Source organism: Uranotaenia lowii, chromosome 2 (assembly GCF_029784155.1).
Source record: "Uranotaenia lowii strain MFRU-FL chromosome 2, ASM2978415v1, whole genome shotgun sequence".
In the NCBI taxonomy this organism is placed as follows: Eukaryota; Metazoa; Arthropoda; class Insecta; order Diptera; family Culicidae; genus Uranotaenia; species Uranotaenia lowii.
Genome location: NC_073692.1, coordinates 400,426,323 through 400,448,487, shown reverse-complemented (window position 1 = coordinate 400,448,487; position 22,165 = coordinate 400,426,323). Strand labels below are relative to the sequence as shown.

At 32.8% G+C, this 22,165-nt stretch overlaps 1 protein-coding gene across 2 annotated transcripts in view; it reads right to left on the bottom strand.

Annotated features, from left to right (window-relative positions):
• LOC129748600 (probable G-protein coupled receptor Mth-like 14) overlaps positions 1–22,165 on the bottom strand; it is a 52,143-nt gene that overhangs the window by 17,668 nt on the left and 12,310 nt on the right. For both annotated transcript variants that reach the window (XM_055743260.1, XM_055743259.1), the window contains exon 2: positions 8,873–9,516. In XM_055743260.1, coding sequence (XP_055599235.1) covers positions 8,873–9,295 — 423 coding nt within the window. In that variant the 5' untranslated portion in view covers positions 9,296–9,516. The remainder of the gene's footprint in view (positions 1–8,872; positions 9,517–22,165) is intronic.

The following is a 22,165-nucleotide window of genomic DNA, read 5'->3' as shown; positions in this document are numbered from 1 at the left end:
TTGCTTCGTGCAAGAGGAAAAGTTTTAAAAAATCCTTTGAAACCTTTGGAATATTAGAAAACGCCTTAAAAATGCAGTTATCTATTTAATGGGGTCGTAGAAACATTAATGTTATCATTTCTACAGTAAATTTTAAGAAAAAATATTGATTTTTGTAGAAAAACTAAAGTTTTCATCATTTCACATGCTTTGTCATATTTTTGGTCCTCAACGCCAATTGTTTCATCCAGAAAAATAATCTTATGCTTAATTTATCCGTTGAACAATTCAAAATGAATTGTAGAAAAATGAAAATTTTGGTGATTTTCAACCATTCATATTTTAACAAGCAAAACACATAGATTGGTACTATTCAAGCTCACTGTACAAAAATCAGATTGTTAACTTTTTCTATGAATGAAGCATTTATTTTGTTCTTGTATTCAAAGTAAAGGCATAGATGCCTTCTTGTAACTGTTCTTGTAATTGTTAACTTTTTCTATGAATGAAGCATTTATTTTGTTCTTGTATTCAAAGTAAAGGCATAGATGCCTTCTTGTATTGGCAAAATGTTATAGGTGTTGACAGGCCCGTGTAAAGTATCCGTCCGGGGGGGGGGGGGGGGTGATTTCGAAATTCAAATTTAACTAAAAATAAAAAAAAATATCAAAAATACTCAATAAATAAGAAAATGGATTTCTAACATCATTTTCTTGCTCATTATTATCACACAAACTCACAGAATAATATTTTTTCCTTATAAAATAAATCAGAACTACCTAAACAAATCTGTATGAAAGTTTCAAGTCAATGATATATTCAGTAAGTCATTGATAGAATTTTCAAAATGATGTTTCTTATCCTGAACTAGAAATTTGCTTCAAAAGGATTTCTTAGCAGTCTAGTTACAAAATTTGAAATCAATATTCTCAAAACACAGATTTATAAAAAAAATTAAAATGTTAGACCAGGCAAGAAAAATTTACCTTGATCAATAGTAAGGAAAATTATAATAATTTTTATTCCCCTTTATTCATCTTTATTTACTTTTTTTTTCTTCATTTTCAACTGAAGGGTGATTCAAAATTCCACTGTAGTTTTTTTTAATTATGAAAAAATAAATAATCGCGGTTTGAAATGTGAATTTTTTATTAGGAATAAAATTAAAGGTTTTTAATTTTGGACACCAAAAATTCAGAATTGAAAAACATAGTCAAATTTAATTTGAAAATTATAATCAAATATGAAGATGAAAATGATAAGTTTTCTAGCATTAAGGACGGTTTTTTTTAATAAACACGTTTTATTTACAGAATTAAATTAATAAGTCAAGGGAACAGCATTTTGGTACTTATGTTTTAATGATTGATTTGGTAAACTTAGCGTCTTGCACTCGAATCTTTTGTCAAATTTTAACTAGGTATCACATATAGTTTTGGTGATATGGAGTTTTAAATTGTGTCAGTTTTAAGTGAGATCAATCAATGATAACTGATTAAATACATATAAGAAAAAAAATTGATTCTGATTTTTTTTATATTTTTCATTCAATTGAGGAATAATGTTACGATGATGATGCATGATGTGAAAAAGTAAAAATCATCAGTTTTAGAAAATTGTAAATATAAAGGTACTTAAGTAAAATTATTTTTGACATTACTGCAGTAAGTTTAAAAACTTTATTTCATTTAACAAATTTATTGAAACCTGCCATACAATTAGATTTACGCTTAACAAATATCTTAAGTTCTATTTAGTTTAAAACTTCTATAAAAATTCGTTAAATGAGGAAAATTAAACAAATAGAAAACTTTAATTACTATTTTCGCAGGGCTCAGAATTACTTGGAATCAAATCTTTTATTTCAAAATAATATGTTATTGTTTAGAAGTTTTGTCAATAACGAGCAGAACTTTCTTAAATAATTTTAACCTATTTTCAGAAGCTACTGCAAATTTAGATTCAGGGCACCCAAATTAGTCGAAATAACGATTTAAATTCGTTGCACCTTGGAAAAATGTAAATTTCGTGGCCTTGTGCAATTTATCAAAACCTTTTTAAAAGTGAAGTTGAGCATTGAGAAGAGCAAGGAAAAAAAATAAATTAAAGCTTAAATAGGTTTATTGAAGAATGTTTCATATCAGCACAATATTTGTCATGACACAGACGAATTTTTTTTTTCCAAATCAAAATTTTTAGTAATAAGTAGAGGTTTCAAGGATATTGGAATTTTGAGTTTTGTTCTGTGGACCACCAAAGACGAGGTAGGGTTTTTGTATGTCAAGTTTAGAGTTCTAATACAAAAGTTTACAATTGAATTGCAAATCGATATTTACAATTAGAAATTTGTTACAATTCGTGTTCGTCATATAGTGTCGTAGAATGAAATGTCTCAAATCTAGGATGATTTAACTCTTATTTTAAACACCTTTTAAAATCAAATCATTTTCCGATACTAAGGTGGAAATTTTACTTGGAAAAAATTTGGGGGGGGGGGGGGGTGGATATTTAAACCCCTAAAACCCCCCACGTTTGCACGTCCTTTGGTTTTGAAGTTTTTTTGTCCAGATTACCTTTTTTCTAATTATCTAACTACCACATTCAAATTCAAATCCATAAAATGGATCGAGAGGGTAAACGAAAAATCGCAAGGCCCAGGTCGTCACAGGCATTTCGAAGTCCGTTAGTCGAATAAATTTGTATTCGTTTCAGTAAAAGATAAAGCAGATTATTTTTTCTGAGATAGGTAACCCAGATTCCCAGATTTCCCCCAGATTATTTTTCCCAAAATTTAATTATGTCATTTAATTTAAAAAATGTGTTCTATTAGCACTCAAATACCTAAAAAAATAAAACCTTGTACAAATTAGTTTTTTTTTTTAATTTCTGAATAGGAAGGAGAACGATTACAGATTTCTTATCGACTTGACTAAGCTTCTAAGTCTCTGACGAAAATTCTGATTTCTCGTCAAAAACAATATTTGTGACGATTTTCTGTGATGCTATTTTCAGAAATGCCTTTAAAAAAAATCATGCCGAACATCGATAAATTGAGTCATTTCACTTGAAAATAGGCAATCGACATTATAATAGTCATAAGATTTTCATGAATAAGCCCTAAAAAGCCTACCCGAGATTTCCCGATCGAGGGTTCCCGAGAATTAAAAAAATCGGGAATTCTCGAATCCCGGGAAACGTTTAAAAAATCCCGGGAATTCCCGAAGCCAATAAAAAGTGCTAACTTACTTCAAATTTACACAATCTAAATTGGAAAAATGAATCAGATTGAGCGAGAAAAATGATAGTTCTAACTTGGTGGTTTAGTCTTAAATATTATTTTTTCTTGAATCTGGTTAATATCTACATGGAATTTTGAAAAAAAGTGTTTTTCCAATCGAAAACTTAGTGTAAAAGTGTAAAACGACAAAGCATCTATAAAACCAAACAATTCCAATAATGAAACGCTACGGAAAGAATCTGATTGTTCTATTCTGGAACACTCATCATTTAGAACTTTTGTTTCGGATACTGTTGACAGTAGCAAAATGACATATGTATTGTGAAACAAATGGATATTTATCTGAAAATTTACTATATTTGCTGAATTACCTGAAGTCTAGCTGGTCAACTTCTATCGAAAGTGAAATTTTTTCTCAATTATTTCAAATTTTTGCAGCTAGAATCAGACCAGTTTTTTGGTTAAAGTACTATGGTTTCGGGTCTTGGATTTGTTCCCAGATTAGAAAATGGATTTTATGTTGAAATCTTCATTTTCTTCAACTCCCGGGAAAAGGATTGTCAGATTTCCCGATACCCGGAAACGCTAAAATGGCCGGGAAATGGACACTCTAATCGCAGTGACATCTAAAATTAAATCATGATAATCTGAAAAATAAATTCTAGAGTAAAAAATGTAAACTATAACATTGACAAAATTTGCTTAAAAATCCGTGAAATTGTGAATGTTTCTGTGATTTTAATAACATTGTTCAATATGCAGCAATGCATTAATCTTATACAGAAGTTCATATTAAAAAACAGTTTATTCCCCTTTTTTTTAAAAAAAATCTGGTCTTCGAGGACACCATTTGAATTGTGAAAAAACTTTTCGAAAATGGGCACGAAACAAGGTTGTAATGTTTACAAGATTCAACTTCGAACGCTGAAAAGACAGTGATTTCCAAAAAATATGTTTTTTTTACTGAGTTTTCGCTGAGATATGGCTCCATAGTTCCAATTTAAACTAAAGTGATGACGAATAGTAGAATCAATTTGAACAAAAAAAGAGTTTTTCTTGAATCACAGAAAAATCTCCAGAATTATCGTTACGTATAAAAAGGGGAAACAAACGATGTCTCTATTTGTAAGAAAAATCAGTAAAAAGTTCGAATCGATTAAAAAATTATAATTATTACAAAATAATCAAGATTTATTTAGTCATGCAGGTACCTGTTCAATTTTGGCTGAAATTATTTACCTTGTTTAAAAAAGTAGTGATCAATTTCTGTTTCCTTTGAAACATAAATTCATTTTATTTTCCCTTTTTATCGTCAAAAATTGACGTTAGGCTCTGCTAACTATAAAATCCTAAATATTATTGTAAGTGAGGCCCGACGAAAAGTTTTCAAATTCCATTTGGCCCGTTTCTTCAAAAGTTTGCTCACACCTGATCTAAACGATCCTTGATTGGAAAGGCGTTAAGATTGACTTTTACTGTAAACTTACAAATTGGTCAACATTAGCTATAAATAACACAATTTTTTTTTTAAAACAAACAGGGGTGAGTAACCTTTTGAACCAACGGGCCAGTTATTATTCAAGATCTTCTCGGTGGGCCGTACTTTTATAAAAGACACTCGTCAGTTATTTGGAGATTTCTATAAATAAAAACAAAAAGCTTCGCTAGATAGAAAAAAATTAAATCGTAATAACTACAAATTTTTAGCGATTTTTTATGATGTAAACCATGGGTGGCCAAATCATGGCCCGTGAGCCACCTGTGGCCCGCGGCTGTTTTTTTATGGCCCGCGAAGCTTTTTCCAGAATGACCACTTTAAAATCTTAGTTCTATTTGAGAGTGGAGGCTTTTGATGGTTACTGTACCATTTTGAGATGTAGTTTATCAAAATCTGTCTCAATCATTCATGAATTCGAAACTTAGTTCGGACTAAAACCAGAATATTTTACAATTTCACAATATGTAACACATAAACAGTAATTTCGAACAACAGATATGTACTGCAATGAATTATTCTTAATTAATAACCTTTTCCATTATTCTTAAAGCGATAAGGGCTCCTAAATGGGTGTTTGGCACTAGTTTGAATTTTTACTGGTTTTTGAAGGCTTCATGGATAGAATAATATGATATTTTCAAAAAAAAAAAACTGTAAAATTAAGTAAGAAGTTATACCGAAAATCAAAACATATTTATTAACGAATTGATCTATTTATTTGTCAAAGTGTAGTATTTTGGGCAGTGTAGAAAGAAGATTTTTTTTAATTTGTTTGCTTCCATTGAAACCAACTCTATATGGCAATTTGCGCAGATGTCTTCTGAATTTTACCCAGTTTTAAAATTTGCTCGTTTTTGGCAGACGGTACTGTTTAATAGTTTTTGTAGCTTATTTATTATTTTTTACATAGATTTTCACTGCTAACACTTTTAAAATTTTTCATTTGAAAAGTTGTTAACTTTCAATGCGTTTTGATGTGCCATGTTTTAATATCTGCTGAAAAATAAAAAGTAATGTGGATTTCAAATATGGTTTTTGTAACGGAAAAATGTTAAATCTAATACCCCTGAAATATTAATTTTGGAAGCTGCAAAATATCATGTGTTTTAAAGTCACAAAAATAAACATATTTTGCAATCTTACGGAATTTTATAGGCTTGCCACACACCCGTCAGATTATGAAATTTTCCCCATTGCGATGATACATTCGCAAAATTTCGAAACCATTGAAAATCGTTGTAATTATTCTGTTAATACTGTTAAAACAATTATTCTTTTATAGATAAATATGTTAGAAATGTGCTGTCATTTTCAAAATTAGATCATTGATTTATTTTTTAAAATTGTGTTTCAACCATGATTTTTTTAAATATTGCAAATTGTTAAAAAAAATTAAACAATGTTCACAAAATTAAAAAAAAAAAATCAACTATTCAAATATGATGAAAAGATTGAAAAAACATTAAAATCAATGAAAGGAAGAACGTTAGCCATGAATATCATAATATTTTTTTTAATGACTTTTTCGACTTTGCCGGAAAGAAAAGATTGCGTTTTTTTAGTTCCGACACCTTTATTTTCAGTTTCATTTTCAGTGTTCAAATTTTTTAAATCTGTTTGGATAGTGTAAAAATTTGAAAAAAAAAGTATTCTTGGGATGTTTCTATAGCCGCGGAAACTGCATTTTTCATTTGCTGAAGATAGTTCAGTTTGTAAACTATGATGAAGGTGTGGTTAAAATAAGTTTCTGAACAAATTGGTTTGAAAAAGAATAAATGATTGTTCATTTTTGTGCAACGCTGCCGATTAAACTATGAGATCTGAAATGGGGATTCTTGAAGCAGTACGTACATGTTAAAAGTTAGTTCAAATTTTTTTGAAGACGTTTGCAGTCAATACAAACCATCACATCATTTTGTTTGTTCTTTTTAAAAGTAAAAGTTAGACAGCTCAACAGGATACAGAAGTCAACAATCTTTTATTTTGTTTGAAAAACTTTAAGACCATGAAAAAAATCCAATGTTCTTTGGAATTTCCACACTATTAGATATTTCTGCAACAGATTTACCCACTTGAAGTTTAAATCATAAATTACCAACTTATAAATTTGACATAACACCTGCTCTTTATAATTTATATCGATATTTAATTTGGTCTGGATAAACACAAATGTTATTTTAGTCGTAAAATATTTTTAACTTAGTAATGAAAATAATAATTTGGGATGAGAAAAGAGCTCTTAAAAACTTTTTGAATTATTTTTCCAGTCAATTCAAATGGAACCATTAGAAACCTGTAGCGAATCATAACTGAAAAACAGTTATTCATTTATTTGCTCTGAATACTTATTTGAAAAAAAAAATGGTGGTGTTTCCCGCCAGCCTATTTCATCTTCAAAATTTTGCCCGGCTGTTAAAAATGTTGGCCACCCATGATGTAAACCGAACAAAATCAGTCCAAAAATGATTAAGTACGTCTCTAAATCAAAATTAGGGTTTTTAATTTAAGCTCAATTTTAGTCATATAAATTCAATCTTTGCATTTAGTCAAACACATACAAAAAAGGTTTTGCTCACGATATTCTGAATGAGATCTAAAGAATTCCAATATGTAATAAGATGACTGAGATATGGCCGATCATGTTTTTGAGGGGGTGATCCCAAACTTTTGGCCGGCAACGTATTTTCAAACAGTCTTTCACTAATTTCCTAGAATCCTGAAATAACAATAATTTTACAGATGCCCAATCAAATTTTATACAAGAATTTTGGCTAGAGTTCACATTTTCAATTGTTAACTTTTTTTTAAACATTTTTATATAGCTTTTATAAATTAAAATTAAGTGCAACTGGGATATGATTTCTACCACTATTTTTTGACGATGTTGATATAAATTGTAATTATCCAAGTGAAGACTAAATTTGTCAACGTTTGGTATAACATCAGAAAAAAATTTCACAGTTTTTTGCATCAAATACAAAATAACAATAATGTGGAGAACATAGATTTTTTCCGGCGATTTTTATGCATCAGCTACCATCGAAAAAAATTCTGCTGAGTTAATTTATCATACAAATTTAACTTTGACAGAAACATAAAAAAAAATCATCATTAAGTTCCATCAACTGTATTCCAATTCCTCTATTTGCCTTTGTCAACTTGCTATTAGTTATTGCTTATGAATTTAAAAGTAAATAAGTAAAACGTAAAAACACCTGTTTTGCGTTTCTGACAAAGATATTGCACTTAATCCCTTTGAAAAAACACATCGAATGTTAAAATTTCTGGAAAAAGTCACCAATCGGAGTGATTGGTCGATAAATCCAAATAAAAACACGTCAAGAACATATTTAAACAAGTCATCGAACTATTTCCGGTACATTGAATGATATTTTATGACAACTAACGATCTAAAAATTCGAAGAAATTATTCAAAAGGGCCGCCTAATGCTCACCCCTGATTTAAAAAAATCGATTTACGTGTGATTTATAAGAAACTGTTCAAAGTTCTAGAACGATATTGAGTAGTCAAACTTTTTCTAACGTTTCATATTATAAATCCTGCTGTGTTTCATCCAAAGTACCTCGGGAGTAGTACTGGAATATTGAATTAACATCGATTGTTGTACATATGTCCGATGTTCATAAGTTCAGGAGCTTTCATTTTATTTGAATTTCCATTCTCAAAAACGTTGCACGATGAGGTTTTTTCAACTTGACGTCTAGTTATTCCATCAGCAATTCAAAGTCGTGATTAACACTTTCGGATATTGCCAATTTATCATTCGTTGTGCGGATTCTTGATAGACCGACTTCCTGCAAGAGAGCTTGTTTAGTCATCATCGGGCTGCGTCATGCATCTCAAGCCAAGAGGCCGGGCTTGTCAACTTTGCACAATGATATCACTTCTTTCCATAAACTGAATATAAAATTATGCCACAACGCCTTCGCCCAACACGGTTGCGTAAAATCCATAGCACTTTATCATTCCCACAAACAGCATGGTTGAGTTGAAGATAGTCCGAAGACCAACAATAACAACAACGACAGCTAAAACAAAAACTTTAGGCGCTATGCGCACCTACATATCTTTATTTGGGAAGGTACCCTCTTTTTTAATCATTTCCCCGAGTCCGTTATTTTTGCAGTTATCTTACCTTCATCGGGGCACAATTCGGAGGTAACGATTGCGGTTGACTCTTTCCGGTCGTCTCCGTCGTTGTCGGTGGCGTCGTCGTCGTCTTTGCTGTTGTTGATGTTGATGATGTTGTTGTCGTTGATGAGCTGGTTACTTCCGGTGTCGACGATGGCAGTTCTGAACTGCTGGAGCTGGTACCGGGTATCGTTGTGACTGCTATGGGAACTACCTCTCCAGGTATATCCGTTACATTTGCCACCGGCACAACGCCAGGCGTAACCGGTTCCAGCGCATTGTCGATGGCATTCTCGACCTCGCTAACGGCCTTGGACGTTGTCCCGTCCAGTGAATCTCCCAGACATAAACTAGGCAGTGAAACAACGAAAAACAACAAACAAACCCCAAGGTACCGAATGTTTTTCAGCCGAGCACGTGAATGCATTGCACTGTTGTCCACCGCGCGAAACACCTGAGCAGAAAAACGGGGTGCGAATTCCGATCGAATTACGATTCGACCTGGCGCGGTCGAGAGCCCTACACTAGACTAGCTACTGGTTTCGTTGATCGTCCGAGAGTTACTACGGCAATTTTGTGTCTGGCTGGCCGGTCGCTCCGGCTGAGCTAGGTGAGGTGTTCTGGACTCAGCTGAGCCGAGGAGAGACTCTGTCAACAATGGGAAAACACGGCGTAATTAAGTCACACATACAGGCGCACGAACGCATCACCCACTTCTCCCACCCGATGTGATCGTTGCATTGGGCTGAGCTAGAGCTTATGCTAAATTCGATGAGAAGAGCGAATAAAAGTGAGCACAAGCATTTGCTAAGATTTGATAAGCTATTTTTGGTCACAATTTTTTTTTATCATGAACTTTTAAAGTTTACACTTGGCTGGATAAATGGTACCCGCGAGAATGCAAAATCGATTCTCTCGGGTGCTTGATATCGAGCTTCGAACAAACAATAAAGTTAAAAAAAAAGTTAAAACCTTTCATGTATGTTCTAGGAGGCTTGACACTTTCGAAACTCAAATTATAACAATTGTACATTTGAACGAACTTCTCAAGCTCAAAAACGAACGAGTTCATCTTGTCGCCAGCTGAGCTAATAGAATTTTTGGTAACTCTGAAAATATAAGCTCAACTGTTGTACTGAAAAACAGGCCTTATAGAACAGCTCAACATTACGCTAAAGTAGGGTTACCGGATCTCGCAACACCAAAAAGAGTACATTGAGATCATTTACCCAAAAAGTCAGGAGAAACGAAAAAACTCCGGTTTTCTGAGCTCCCAGTTATCAGGTTGATATAAGATCCATTTAATTAACGAGTTTTGCTGTTATCGGATGGTATGCAAAACAGAAGGAAAGAATGTACATATTTCGTATTATCTGAGGAAGCCCAAAAATTAAAAAAAAGACACGTTTTGATCTAGGGTGATTTGCCAATCGTTGTCCCCTAACCCATTGTTGCACAGCATGACTTAAATTGTCAATATTTCAGCTGTTTTTCAACTTTTCCTCAAAAATAATACTGAATCATGTAATTCGGCATGTTTTCTGATGAAATGAGACTTTTGTGATATTTTCTGCTGGTAAGTGTGTATCTTACGACAGTTTTAATTTTTCTTGTTTTTTTCGCGCGGTTTTTGTGCTAATTGTTAACAAAAACCTTAACATTCCTTCTTCGGCAAATAAGGTTTTACGTCAGAACAAAACATTTTTCGTATCAGTTTTCTATACGAAACGTTTGTTGGACAATTTTCACACCATGATTTTGAAAAAAAATTATGATCCATACTTAACCAGAAAATATGTTGGAACGTGCAACAATTAGTCCGCTCAATCTCCTCCTGCCCCATTGTTGTACATAATTCCGCTGCAAAATTTGTTTGGAAATTTCAAATTTATAAATTCGTATACCTCCAATAACTTTGTTTGGTTGTTTTTACAGCTAAAAATAGCAATACAAATTTTGGAATCGATTGATTAAGTCCAGAATTATAACAACGTGATTTGAAGGCTTAGGATAAGGAGGCTTGTACGGAAAAATCCAAATTTACATTCAAAAACCATCAGAGATGTACTGATCAAAAAACATAATTTTGTATTTTAAAAAAATTGCTTGGTTCTTGCAATACATTGCTTGTGAACATAAACTTAACCTAACTTGTACCTCAAAAATGATATTCGTTTTCATACAATAAATTCAAAATAGGTATTTTTTTTTAATTTTAGTGTTTTGACAGCTAATTTAAAAGCTGGTTAACCGGATGGAAATAAGAATCGCATTATACTGCTTTGCATTGCCAATAAGTGTGATGATTCAAAACTTGCGCAAAAAATGTCATGAAATTATTGAAAGCTTCAGAAAGCAAATTCTGCAATTTTACAATACTTTTCAATGGATTACGATTTTTTTTATTTCGAAATGGTTATAACTTTTTTCATGAAGTACTTTGCTTCTCCTCATGCTGGCAAACAATTAATCTTAAGAATGGGCAAAATCAATAATTTAAAACAAACTTTATTTCAAACTTATTTGAATTTCTTGTACATGCGAAAAGTTCTTCAAATTGAACACGTTCATTGACTACATGCAACTAAAACAACTCGAATTGTCTATTGATATGACATGTTTTTTTTCTGAATAAGTGGATATTTACGTTTAACTAGTAATTTTATTATTTCTGTGCTTTAATTAATTGTTTTCCACTAAGAATTTTCACATTTTTTGCACTCAATGTTGATTTTTAATAATTAATTCAATAATTCAAAGACACTTTATATATCCATAAGTTTATTTTTTCTACCGTCAAATCTTAAAAATGAAGTTTTGAAATTATTAAACTCGTTGAAAAAACTTATGTGTATATGAAAATCGGGCAGTTTGCATTGTCTGAAAAGTGTCAAAGTCAAGTCAACTGCATTGGCTTTGAGCGACAACTTTGTTATCAGATTTAATTTGAAATCCTTTATCCCGACCATTTACTCAACAATTTATGCAAAAAATCTAAAAGCTGTTCTGAAAAAGTCTGTTTCTGTAATTTCGTGGCGACAAATCTTAAAGAATTTTATTCCATGTCAACAGCGATCCCTTTGATATTGTTATTAATATTGTCTGAATATTATACAGGAGGAAAACTACGACCCTTAATCCCAAAAAGTAGAAGTCGAAGGTTGGAAGACCCGAAATATTACTTAACTGACGTGCAATTTTCTCAGAAATTCGAATCTGCCGTCGAGTTGCCGTCACTGGAGACATCTATGTGAAGCTTTATTTGGCCCTTATCATCCAGAAAAATAAACAGTCATAGCTTTGTGAAACTTAATTTGATCTAGCCGGAAAATTTTCAGCCGGAAAACTCTTGAGAAGCATTTCTATGTGATGTGATTGTTTCCTGAAGATTTATGAAATGCTACAGAGGTTACATTAATTAAAAATAAACTCACTTATATGAAAAAGATATTTAAATCAATAAACTTTTCGAAAATAAATTCTTATACATAATTGTATATCATGAGCATAAATCAGTCAAACGATCTGAAACTTTTGGCAGGGTTATGTCCATTTTCAAGTTTTAAATTGAGATTCATTATGTAAAAATCGATCGACTTCCAAGTGAGTCCTAAAACATTCGTTTTATAAAATTGCATCTTCTTCATAAGGGTAAAAAGGTACAAAACAGATCACGATCTCTAATCTTTTCACCTGTTAATAGCCACTAAAAAATTAAGCAGTAAATACCTTTCAGTTCATTCTATGGGATTTTAAAGACATAAAATTTTATGTTGGTAGGACATATAAAGAAAAAGGCTCAACACTGGGCAAATTAGGTTAAATTACACTCCACTCAAATGGCTTCGGGAGAATAAAGAGGTGGATTTGAGTTTCTGAGAAAACCTCACGTGTGATAAATGCTATTCCGGCGGTTTTGTGTTTTTTTGGGGCCGAATTGGAATTGGAAAGTGCATTGGACGGTTTATATGGAAGACCCCCCCCCCGCCCCCTCACAAGGGGCCGTCTAAAAATTAGATTGCATTTGAACTAGAAGTTCTCATAATAGGCTTCCGTAACAAATATCAGCCTATTCGACCTCGTGGTGACTGATTTTTAAAATGTGCAACCATTGGAAAAAATCGGACAACATTATGCACGACACAAAATTTGCCTGTGCAACTATTGGGCACAGACAAGCTGTTTTAAATGATTTTTTAAATTTTTAAGTCACTTTTTTCGAACACTTCAACTTTTGGATCTTGTTGACCAATCCTGTATGAGTGCATCGACAAAAAAAAATCAAGTGAATTTGGTTGAAATGACTAAAATACAGCATAAACACCAAAATCATGTGCTTAGCTGTGCAACGATTGGCAAATCACCCTACCTCAAATAAGTGGGGTTCTGCTGTAATTGCAAACCGAGATATTTCCATTCAATCAAAATCTGTCAGTTCGTTGAGGTAATACAAAAGTTATATTATTCGAAAAGATAGCAGTATTTAGATGTTATAGTTACTGACATACCCCAAAAAAACATTAATAACCAATCCATTTCAAAAAGAGCGTTTTTTATTGACGCTTACATTTACTTTACAATCATTATTTGATATTAGACAAGAATGCCATAACGCTGGTAAAGTGTCAAAAATAAAATAAATATTTTTTTTTTACATTTATTCACATTTAAGCATATTACCTAAATTGTGCACATATTGATTACTGTAAGCATACTCAAAGGCACTCATCGCGCTGACTTTATCAAGACTTAAAATGAATGTAAATGAAAACAAGATGTTAAAGTAATTTGTTGTAAGTCGTATTCCTATCGTAGTTAAGCATAAGATGTGAAACAACCTCATTAAATGGAAGAAGTACGTAGGTTTTTCAGATCAAATGTCTTTCAACAACAAAAAGTTAAAAGTGGTAAAATTTCACAAAAAGAAGAGTACGTCTATTTTTCGACTGAAAAAGAGTACATGTACTCTGAAAAACACCATACAAGAGTACGTATGGTAACCCCACGCTAAAGATCTTATAAAGGCATTTTTTTTTTCGTTGATTGTGCTTATTCAGGCTTGGTCAACGAGATCCAAAAGTGAAAAAACGGGACATCAAATTTTAAAAATCATTGAAAATTGGTTGTCTGTGCCCAATAGTTGTGCAGGTAAATTTGATGTCGTGCGTAATGTTTGGGCCATTCAGATACCAAGTGGACAGAAAAATTAGATTTTTGACCCCCTCCCCCCTTCTGTGGAAAAGCGTGGACATTTTGCAAACCCCTACCCCCCTTCCCGGATGTCCACGTGGACAGATCTGAAGTTGTTTTTATTTTTTTTTCTAAATCTAATTTGACAGTTAGAAAACACTATTTATTTACTTTTTGCCTTTTTGTTAATGAAATGGCTGGTATTGAAAAAAAAAACAAATAAGCATATCCTAATATAAACGTATTTAAAAATTCTAAATTATTATGAAAACGAACATAAACACATACAGGATCTCAATGAAACTTGATATTTCCTCGAAGAAATTAGTTTTTCCTTTAAGCGTAGGTACATCTTTCGAAGATATGATAGCTGGCATTTCATAAATGCTGAGACCACCAACCCACAGAAAATGTATTATGTATGCCGTGACTGGGATTCGATCTCATGCCCGCTGGCTTAGAAGACTTGAAAGCTATTCTCTACCCCACGGGCTGTGAGGGATCATATTTATCACTTGCTTTCAAGCGGCAGAAAATATTTTGGAAGTAAGTATGTCCATGTGGACATGACACAAACCCCTACCCCCCTCTCCGTGGACAAGCGTGGACATTTCCATAACCCCCTCCCCCCCTAAGTTGTCCACGTGGTATGTGAACGGCCCCTGCCAATTTTTTCCAATGGTTGCCCATCTTAAAAGCCTTCTAAAGGCTTAGCCACTATTAGATCTAAGGAGCTGATTTTTGATACGGCAGCATTTTATGAGAACTTCTAGTTTATTTGTTTGTTTTTAAAATCAACGGATCACATGTTGGTCCAAATGATAACAAAATCATAAATAACTTATTAAAATTAAAATCTACTCGACACAGTTGTGGATACGTCTAAAATTTTCCTGGGAACGTAGAGTTGCAAATTTTGGTTTCTTAATCCTCGGGGTCGTACATACACTGAGAGGGAAAGCCTCCAGCAGCGCGGGAAAGTCTGTCCTCGATGTCAGAGCTCGAGTAGCATTTCTACGAACTTGAAGCGTTTCCAAGCAGACAGCCCGGCTGGATAGCCTCAATTCGTTCAGCTCCGTTCTGATACAAAGGGCACCAAATAGCTGATGCGTACTTGAGAATGGAACAAATTATGCAGCAACATAGACTTATAAGGCAGTACACGTCTTTGAAGTCTTTGGCCATGCGAAACAGGAATCCAAGGTTTCTAGAAGCTTTGTCAACTACATAATTCGTGTGAATCTTGAACTCAAGCCATTGATCGAGGATAACTCCTAGATCGTTAATGTGGTCCACTTGGCTGATGGTTTCGTCTCCAAGGCAGGCGCAGTCCTATGGGGGGGGTGATCGGGGTGATCACCCCCCCCAAGCGGCAAAAAACCGTTAAAAATATTCGCAAACGCTGGAATTTCTTCAAAAACTTCGAACTTTTCCTAGTGGGTGTTCTTTTGAATTTTCAAAATTTTCCACTCCGTGGGGGTGATTGTTGAAATAAAAGAATTTATTGATTTTTTAAATTCTTAAAATTAGAAAAAAATGGGTCCGCCAAACTAGAACAGCTGTAGCTTGCAATTCCCTAGACCGATTTTCACCAAATTACAAATTACTTTTGTTGAGGCACTTACAGTGTTTGATTTAATTTGCTGACCATATATGTGTGTCTCTTTTTTACATTTTTTATACATTCATATCTATTCAATTTTCTAAAATATCAAAACTTCTACTCCTAAAATTAGAGGTAATGAATAAAATCTGATGAAAATTGAGTTCAAGAATAAACCTCCAAAAACCGTTTTTAAAACACAGGCTCCGAAAACATGCCTATGTATTAATTTTTCCCAGATGAGATTAAACCAGTGATAATAATAATAATCCCGTCATCAGTCGACTGTTTTCTCGCGAACAAGGTAATCGCTCAAGATATTTGTCTAATTTTTTACCAACACGGCTGGAGTTCCAAATTCACACCAATTATATAGCCGATTTTGCAGCTCATCAACACAATAATGATTGAAATTTTAAGTAAAAATCCAGCTTAATAATTTAAATTTCAAATCTACCCTGAATCAGAAAGTTTCGTTATTTCAATTGCTATTGATTAGGACTTTTCATTGAAAAAAGTATAAGCTTCAAATAATGAACCCTTTATTTTTTTTTCATTTTGAATGGTACAATAAGTTTGAAAATATTGAGTACATGATAATATACATATTGAGTGTACGAAGCAAAAATACGATTTTTCACTTTTTTACTAAATCATTCGTTTCAAATTTGTAGCAATTTCTTTCGATTCAGTTCCAATAAATTTAAAAATCTATAAGAGCTTGAAATTTAAGAGAAAACAAATAAAAATAAAGTACCGAAAGCTGCATATCTAAGAATTTGATTTTAATGATTTTGTTTTAGAATTTAATTTACATTTAGAAATTGAAGCATCGAAACAAGAGTTTATATAAACTCGTTTTTTCAAATCACGATTCAGCAATATACTTCAGAAAAATAAAAAAAAAAATCACTTTCAAATTCATAGCAATTGTTAACACTTTCTCAAATAAATGTTTGGATTTCCAAAGGTATTGTTGCTAAACGAGAATCACTGAAATATTGGTGAGAGTTTTGCGGTGATATATAGATACTCAAGAAAAATATTGTAGATAACTTGAGAATTTGTTCAGATTTTCTTCTATAAAAATGCGTGTATTTTTTCATTTGTAAAATTACATTTATATCGGAAGATTCTTTAAAGAGTTATTTAATTGATCTTTTTTAAACTGCTGAATATACAAATGACGAAAATGGTCTTTTCTTTATCAACAATTATTCGCAGTGAATATTAAAGATTCGCAGATTGTTTATAAAGGGATACATAAGTTGTTTAAAAGGATATCAAAATATGTATGTAGAGAAAGTTTGTTAAGCTTCTCTTTTTTTCAAATTTTTTTAAAATACAAACCGTACGCAAGAACGCATTTTCAGCCTCTCTTTTTATCTCTCTTTTTTATCTAATTGTTCAACTCCACATTCAAAAGAGTATTTATCAATTCACAAGGCTACAGAATTAACATTTTTTTTATGAAAAGAATTTAAGAGCTGATTTTGATTTTTATTGGTGCCCGAAATTATTTTCAAATAGGTTAAAAATTATTTAAGTAAATTCTGCACTTTTCTGACAAAACTTTTAAACATTACAATTAAAATTCGAAATATGGGTTCACACCACATTTCTTTCCCCAAGAACGCAAGTAATTTTAGCTCTTGTGAAAAAAAAAATTGAAGTTTTCTGTTTGTTTACTGTTCCCAATTCTGTAAAATAATAGACTTTTAACGAATGTTTATAGAAGTAATGACTACATTGAATTTAAGATATTCCTCAAAGCAGAAACCAAATCGTTTTTCAGACTTAAGCAATTTTTTTTTAAATGGAATAAAATTTTTGTTTTTAAAACCTTTCTTTAGTTATGTCAGAAAAACTTGTCTTTCCGAGTTATTAAATCTGTAGATATTTCAGAATCAGTTTTTTTCCATCCGTAAGTTCATCAGTTATGAACGATTGACTTCACTCAAAACCGATTCATTTTAAAATTTATAAACTCCATATCACCAAAACGGGAGGTGAAAAACAAAATCTAGTTGAAGATTCGAGTTTAGCGCACCAAAATCTACTAAATCAATCATTAAAACATAGACACCAAAATGCTATCTCTTAAATTATTTTGGTAAGACGTTTTTATTAGAAAAAAATCAAAAATTTTCAAATGTTTAAAACTTATCTTTTTTTTTCATATTTATGAAGAGTTTAATCACCGTGATTTTGTTTGTTAATTTAATTTATCGACCTTATGGTGAAAATTAAAAGAACATAACTAAGAACATTTCAACATTATGAAAATTCTTGGCAAATAGGAAGTTAAAAGAAATGTATGGATATTGAAAATGAGAAATTAGAATTTTATAAGAAGCATTTTAATCACATGTCATCAATTCTTTCCTCATTCATAAAAAAATAAACAATTAAATTGATATGGTGAATAAATAACATTATTATCAACGATTCTGACCGAATCTGATTTTTTGTTAGAATTTTTTATCAAATCTGGTGTTATATTAGATGTATTTTTCTTCTGGCTCAAATGACATATTATATATTTATTCCAAATTTTCTTTTGCATTTTGTTTCTGATGTTTTGAAAATACTTGATTGTTTTAAATACAAAATTGTAGGGATGAGATGAAGAATATACAGAAAATAGATCAAATTTAATTAGGAATAAAATAAAGTAATAGTTGTATTCGGCAACACTGTAGATGAATAAAATAAAATAAATTTCTATGAGAACATTTGCTATTTTGGCAGCACTTGACAAACAAACAAAACAAAGTCAGTCATTGATCTATTCTTGCGAGCGACAGGCGTGTTTAGGTGAATCTCTGAATTTAGATTCGTGAAATCACGACAATGGCGTGGTTGGTAGAATAAGCACAAATAGCGCAGATATTTAAGGCTGCTGCTGATTGTTTTGATTTGGCCTTCCGGTGGAAATAAGACGGAATTGCCCCTGAAAAGCGCAGATATTTAAGGCTGCTGCTGCTGATTGTTTTAATCTGGCCTTCCGGTGGAAATAAGACGGAATTGCCCCTGAAAAGCGCAGATATTTAAGGCTGCTTTTCGATGGAAATAAGACGGAATTGCCGTTAAAAGCGCAGATATTTAAGGGTGCTGCTGCTGATTGTTTTGATATGGTCTTCCGGTGGAAATAAGACGGAGTTGCCGTTAGAAGCACAGATATTTAAGGCTGCTGCTGCTGATTGTTTTGATTTGGCCTTCCGGTGGAAATAAGACGGAATTGCCATTAAAAGCGCAGATATTTAAGGCTGCTGCTGCTGATTGTTTGTTTTGAATAAGCCTTCTGGTTGGGCAGGCTGTTTCTTAGAATACTATCGAATTATTCCGGCTCTTGTAAACAGAGACAGAGTAACAAGGAAAGCACAGTTTGAGAAAGCTGTTGCCAAGAATGTGTTTTTGCGGATTGTTCCGGCTCTGGTAAATAAAAGCATAGCGACAGAGAAAGCACAAATTGGGAAGGCTTTTGTGAGGAATATTTTCGGATGAAATGAAGAATATGCAAAAAAAAAAAGATTTGAAAAGCTTTTGCAGAGAATGGAATGTAGAATTGAGATGAGGGATATACCAATTTTTTTTTATTTAAAAAAAAAACAAAAGTCGGTAAATTAAAGATTCCATTGAGAAAAGAGTTGAGAAGGAATGTAGAAATGTGATGAAAGATAAGCAGAAATTAAATAAAATTTGTAGGATGGAGAAGAAAGATGTGGAATATGGAATAAAAATTGAGGATATTTGGTAAATAAAATTTTGCACTAAAAAAAAAAAAACAAATGTTGATGTGTGAAAAGTTTTAATTAAGAATAGAGGTGAGAAGGAATGTAGGGATGAGATGAAGAATATACAGAAAATAGATCAAATTTAATTGGGAATAAAATAAAGTAATAGTTGTATTCGGCAACACTATAGATGAATAAAATAAAATAAATTTTTATGAGAACATTTGCTATTTTGGCAGCACTTGACAAACAAACAAAACAAAGTCAGTCATTGATCTATTCTTGCGAGCGACAGGCGTGTTTAGGTGAATCTCTGAATTGAGATTCGTAAAATCACGACAAAAATAAGAACCAACATTTCGAATAATTTATTAATGACTTGGTTTTGGAAATCAATTTGCTTATTTATTGTCCTCTTTTTTGGTACCGTCATTATTTCAAACAAAATTTGAAATTAGAAACCCCCCACCCATGGACGTGTCCTTTGCACGGGTCTGGTGTGCAGCAAATATTTAACCCTTCATTTCATTACTTTTTATTTTGCCTTAAAAATAATTTTTTACAGTTGGAAATGATGAGAAAAAAAGAAAAAAAATTAAAATAAAATACGATTTTTCACTTTTTTCATACATAAATTGTTGCAAATTTGTTATTTTTGTTATTTTATGAAACGAAGGGTTAAGTCTCATTTGAAACTACCCCCCCCCCCCTCCTCCCCCCACTCGATCTCTCCAAATGAACTTTTTTTCGCTATATATGTATTTAGATACGTTATTGACTGATTTTTGGAAATTTGGAAAATCACCCCCCCCCCCCCCCAAGAGCCAGCTCTAGGACCGCCCCTGCTCCAAGGATGTACTCCGCATGAAGAGTGTGCCGCTTACGGGAAAACGGTATAACCGAGCATCTGCTGCGGTTCAACGGCAGACAGTTAATGTCGCACCAGTGAGCAAATACGGAAAATTACTGCTGTAAAAAATCGATGTCGTTTTGGTTGTTTATGGCGTGAAAAAGTTTCACGTCATCAGCATAAGCGAGTTTTGTGCCGTCAAGGAGCGAGAGTGCGTCTTTGAAGTAGGTATATTACGAAAATTATCGGTCCTAAATGGCTTCCTTGGGTCACTTCAGAGGGGGCAGGGAATTGCCTGGAAAAGGATTCACCAGTTCAAACGGATAACTTTCGTCCCGTTAGATAACTCCGGAACCAATCCAGTAGAGATCCGAAGAATCCTAAGCGTCCGAACTTTGTGATAGCAAAATCATGATACACCTTGTCGAACGCAGCAGGGAGATCAGTATAGATGGCGTCAGTTTGGGTCTTCCTGGCAAAGCAGTCTTAAACGAAAGAAGTGAAGCTCAATTAGTTGGTAGTTATGGATCGTTTAGGCATGAATCCATGCTGATCGTTGGAAATGTGAAGCTTGCAAAACGAGAAAACAGGAACCGTGATGACCAGTTCAAAGTGTTTGGATATCGCGCGTGAAGCTGATATCCCACGGTAGTTGCTAACATCTCTCTTGTCCCCATTTTTGTGGACAGAAAACTTATGAGCTACCTTCCTTAGTCAGGGAAAAATTGTGTTGTCCAGCGATTATTGAAAAATATGTTTGATGAAAGTCAGCAAAAGTGGCATGAAACGCAGAAAAAAATTGCTGGTATGCCGTCCGGGCCCGTAGAGGTAGAATTTTTCAACTTTGCTGTCGCTTCCTAGATGGCCGCATCTCCAATTAGGAAACCATTCAAAGATTAACCTATTTAGAGGTAAAATATTCCGGACAGCCCTGGCTAGTTGCTCTGAAAAAAGGCCCAGAGTTGTTCAAATGCAATCCAATTTGGGTACAGGTTCCCCTGAAAGGGGTCGTCCATATAAAACGTCCAATACAAAAAGGGGAAATTTCAACCCAAAGTCCAAAAAAAGATTCGCTAGTTCGAGAGCCTGGAATAGAACATATCTTACGTGAAATTTTCTCGAAAATTCAAATCTGTTACCAGTATTTATGATTTTTGCGTGAATATATAATTTTTTGAGTTTATAACTAATGTTTTTGAACTTTTTTAAATCTACCAAGACAAACTTGTAATCATTATTTGGAATTGTATAATTTAATTTGAGCAATGACTAACGTGCCTCGATAAACATGAATTTTTATGTGTCTATCTTTGTCTTGCTGTTTTACGATAAATACCAGAATTTTGGCTGGATATGCCTGGAGATTGCCTGGATTTTGATTTGAAAATTTTGAAATCCAATGCATGGATTTTGAAAGGTTTTTGGGTTAATATGCCTTGATTTGCCCGGCCCGGATACGTTCAGAAAAAAAAATCTGGAAAGCTTACTTTGATAAATAATAAAATTTGAATTACAGGAAGGCCTTCCTCTAAGAGCAAGTTCACTGGTGTTCGAAAAAAGTGGTAGAAATTTTGTCACTTTTTGCACATTTTGAAAATTTTCCATACCAAAACATTTGTAAGAACTGTGGCCTTCAAGTTTTTCTACAACACGTGTTGTAGTTTCGCATACTGTGATGCAAAAAAAGCAATATTTCAATCAAATACGGCTGAAATAGAAACAGTGCTGTAATAAATACAACGCCCAGAGATCTTGAAAACATTTTTGCATGGTAAAATTTTCAAAATGTCAAAATGTCTACCACTTTTTCCCAACAACAGTGAACTCGCTCCAAAGGCATTATTTTTTTTTTTCAACAATCACATTTAAAGTGTCTATGAATTAAAGTGAAATTATTGAAAATATACATTCAGTGCA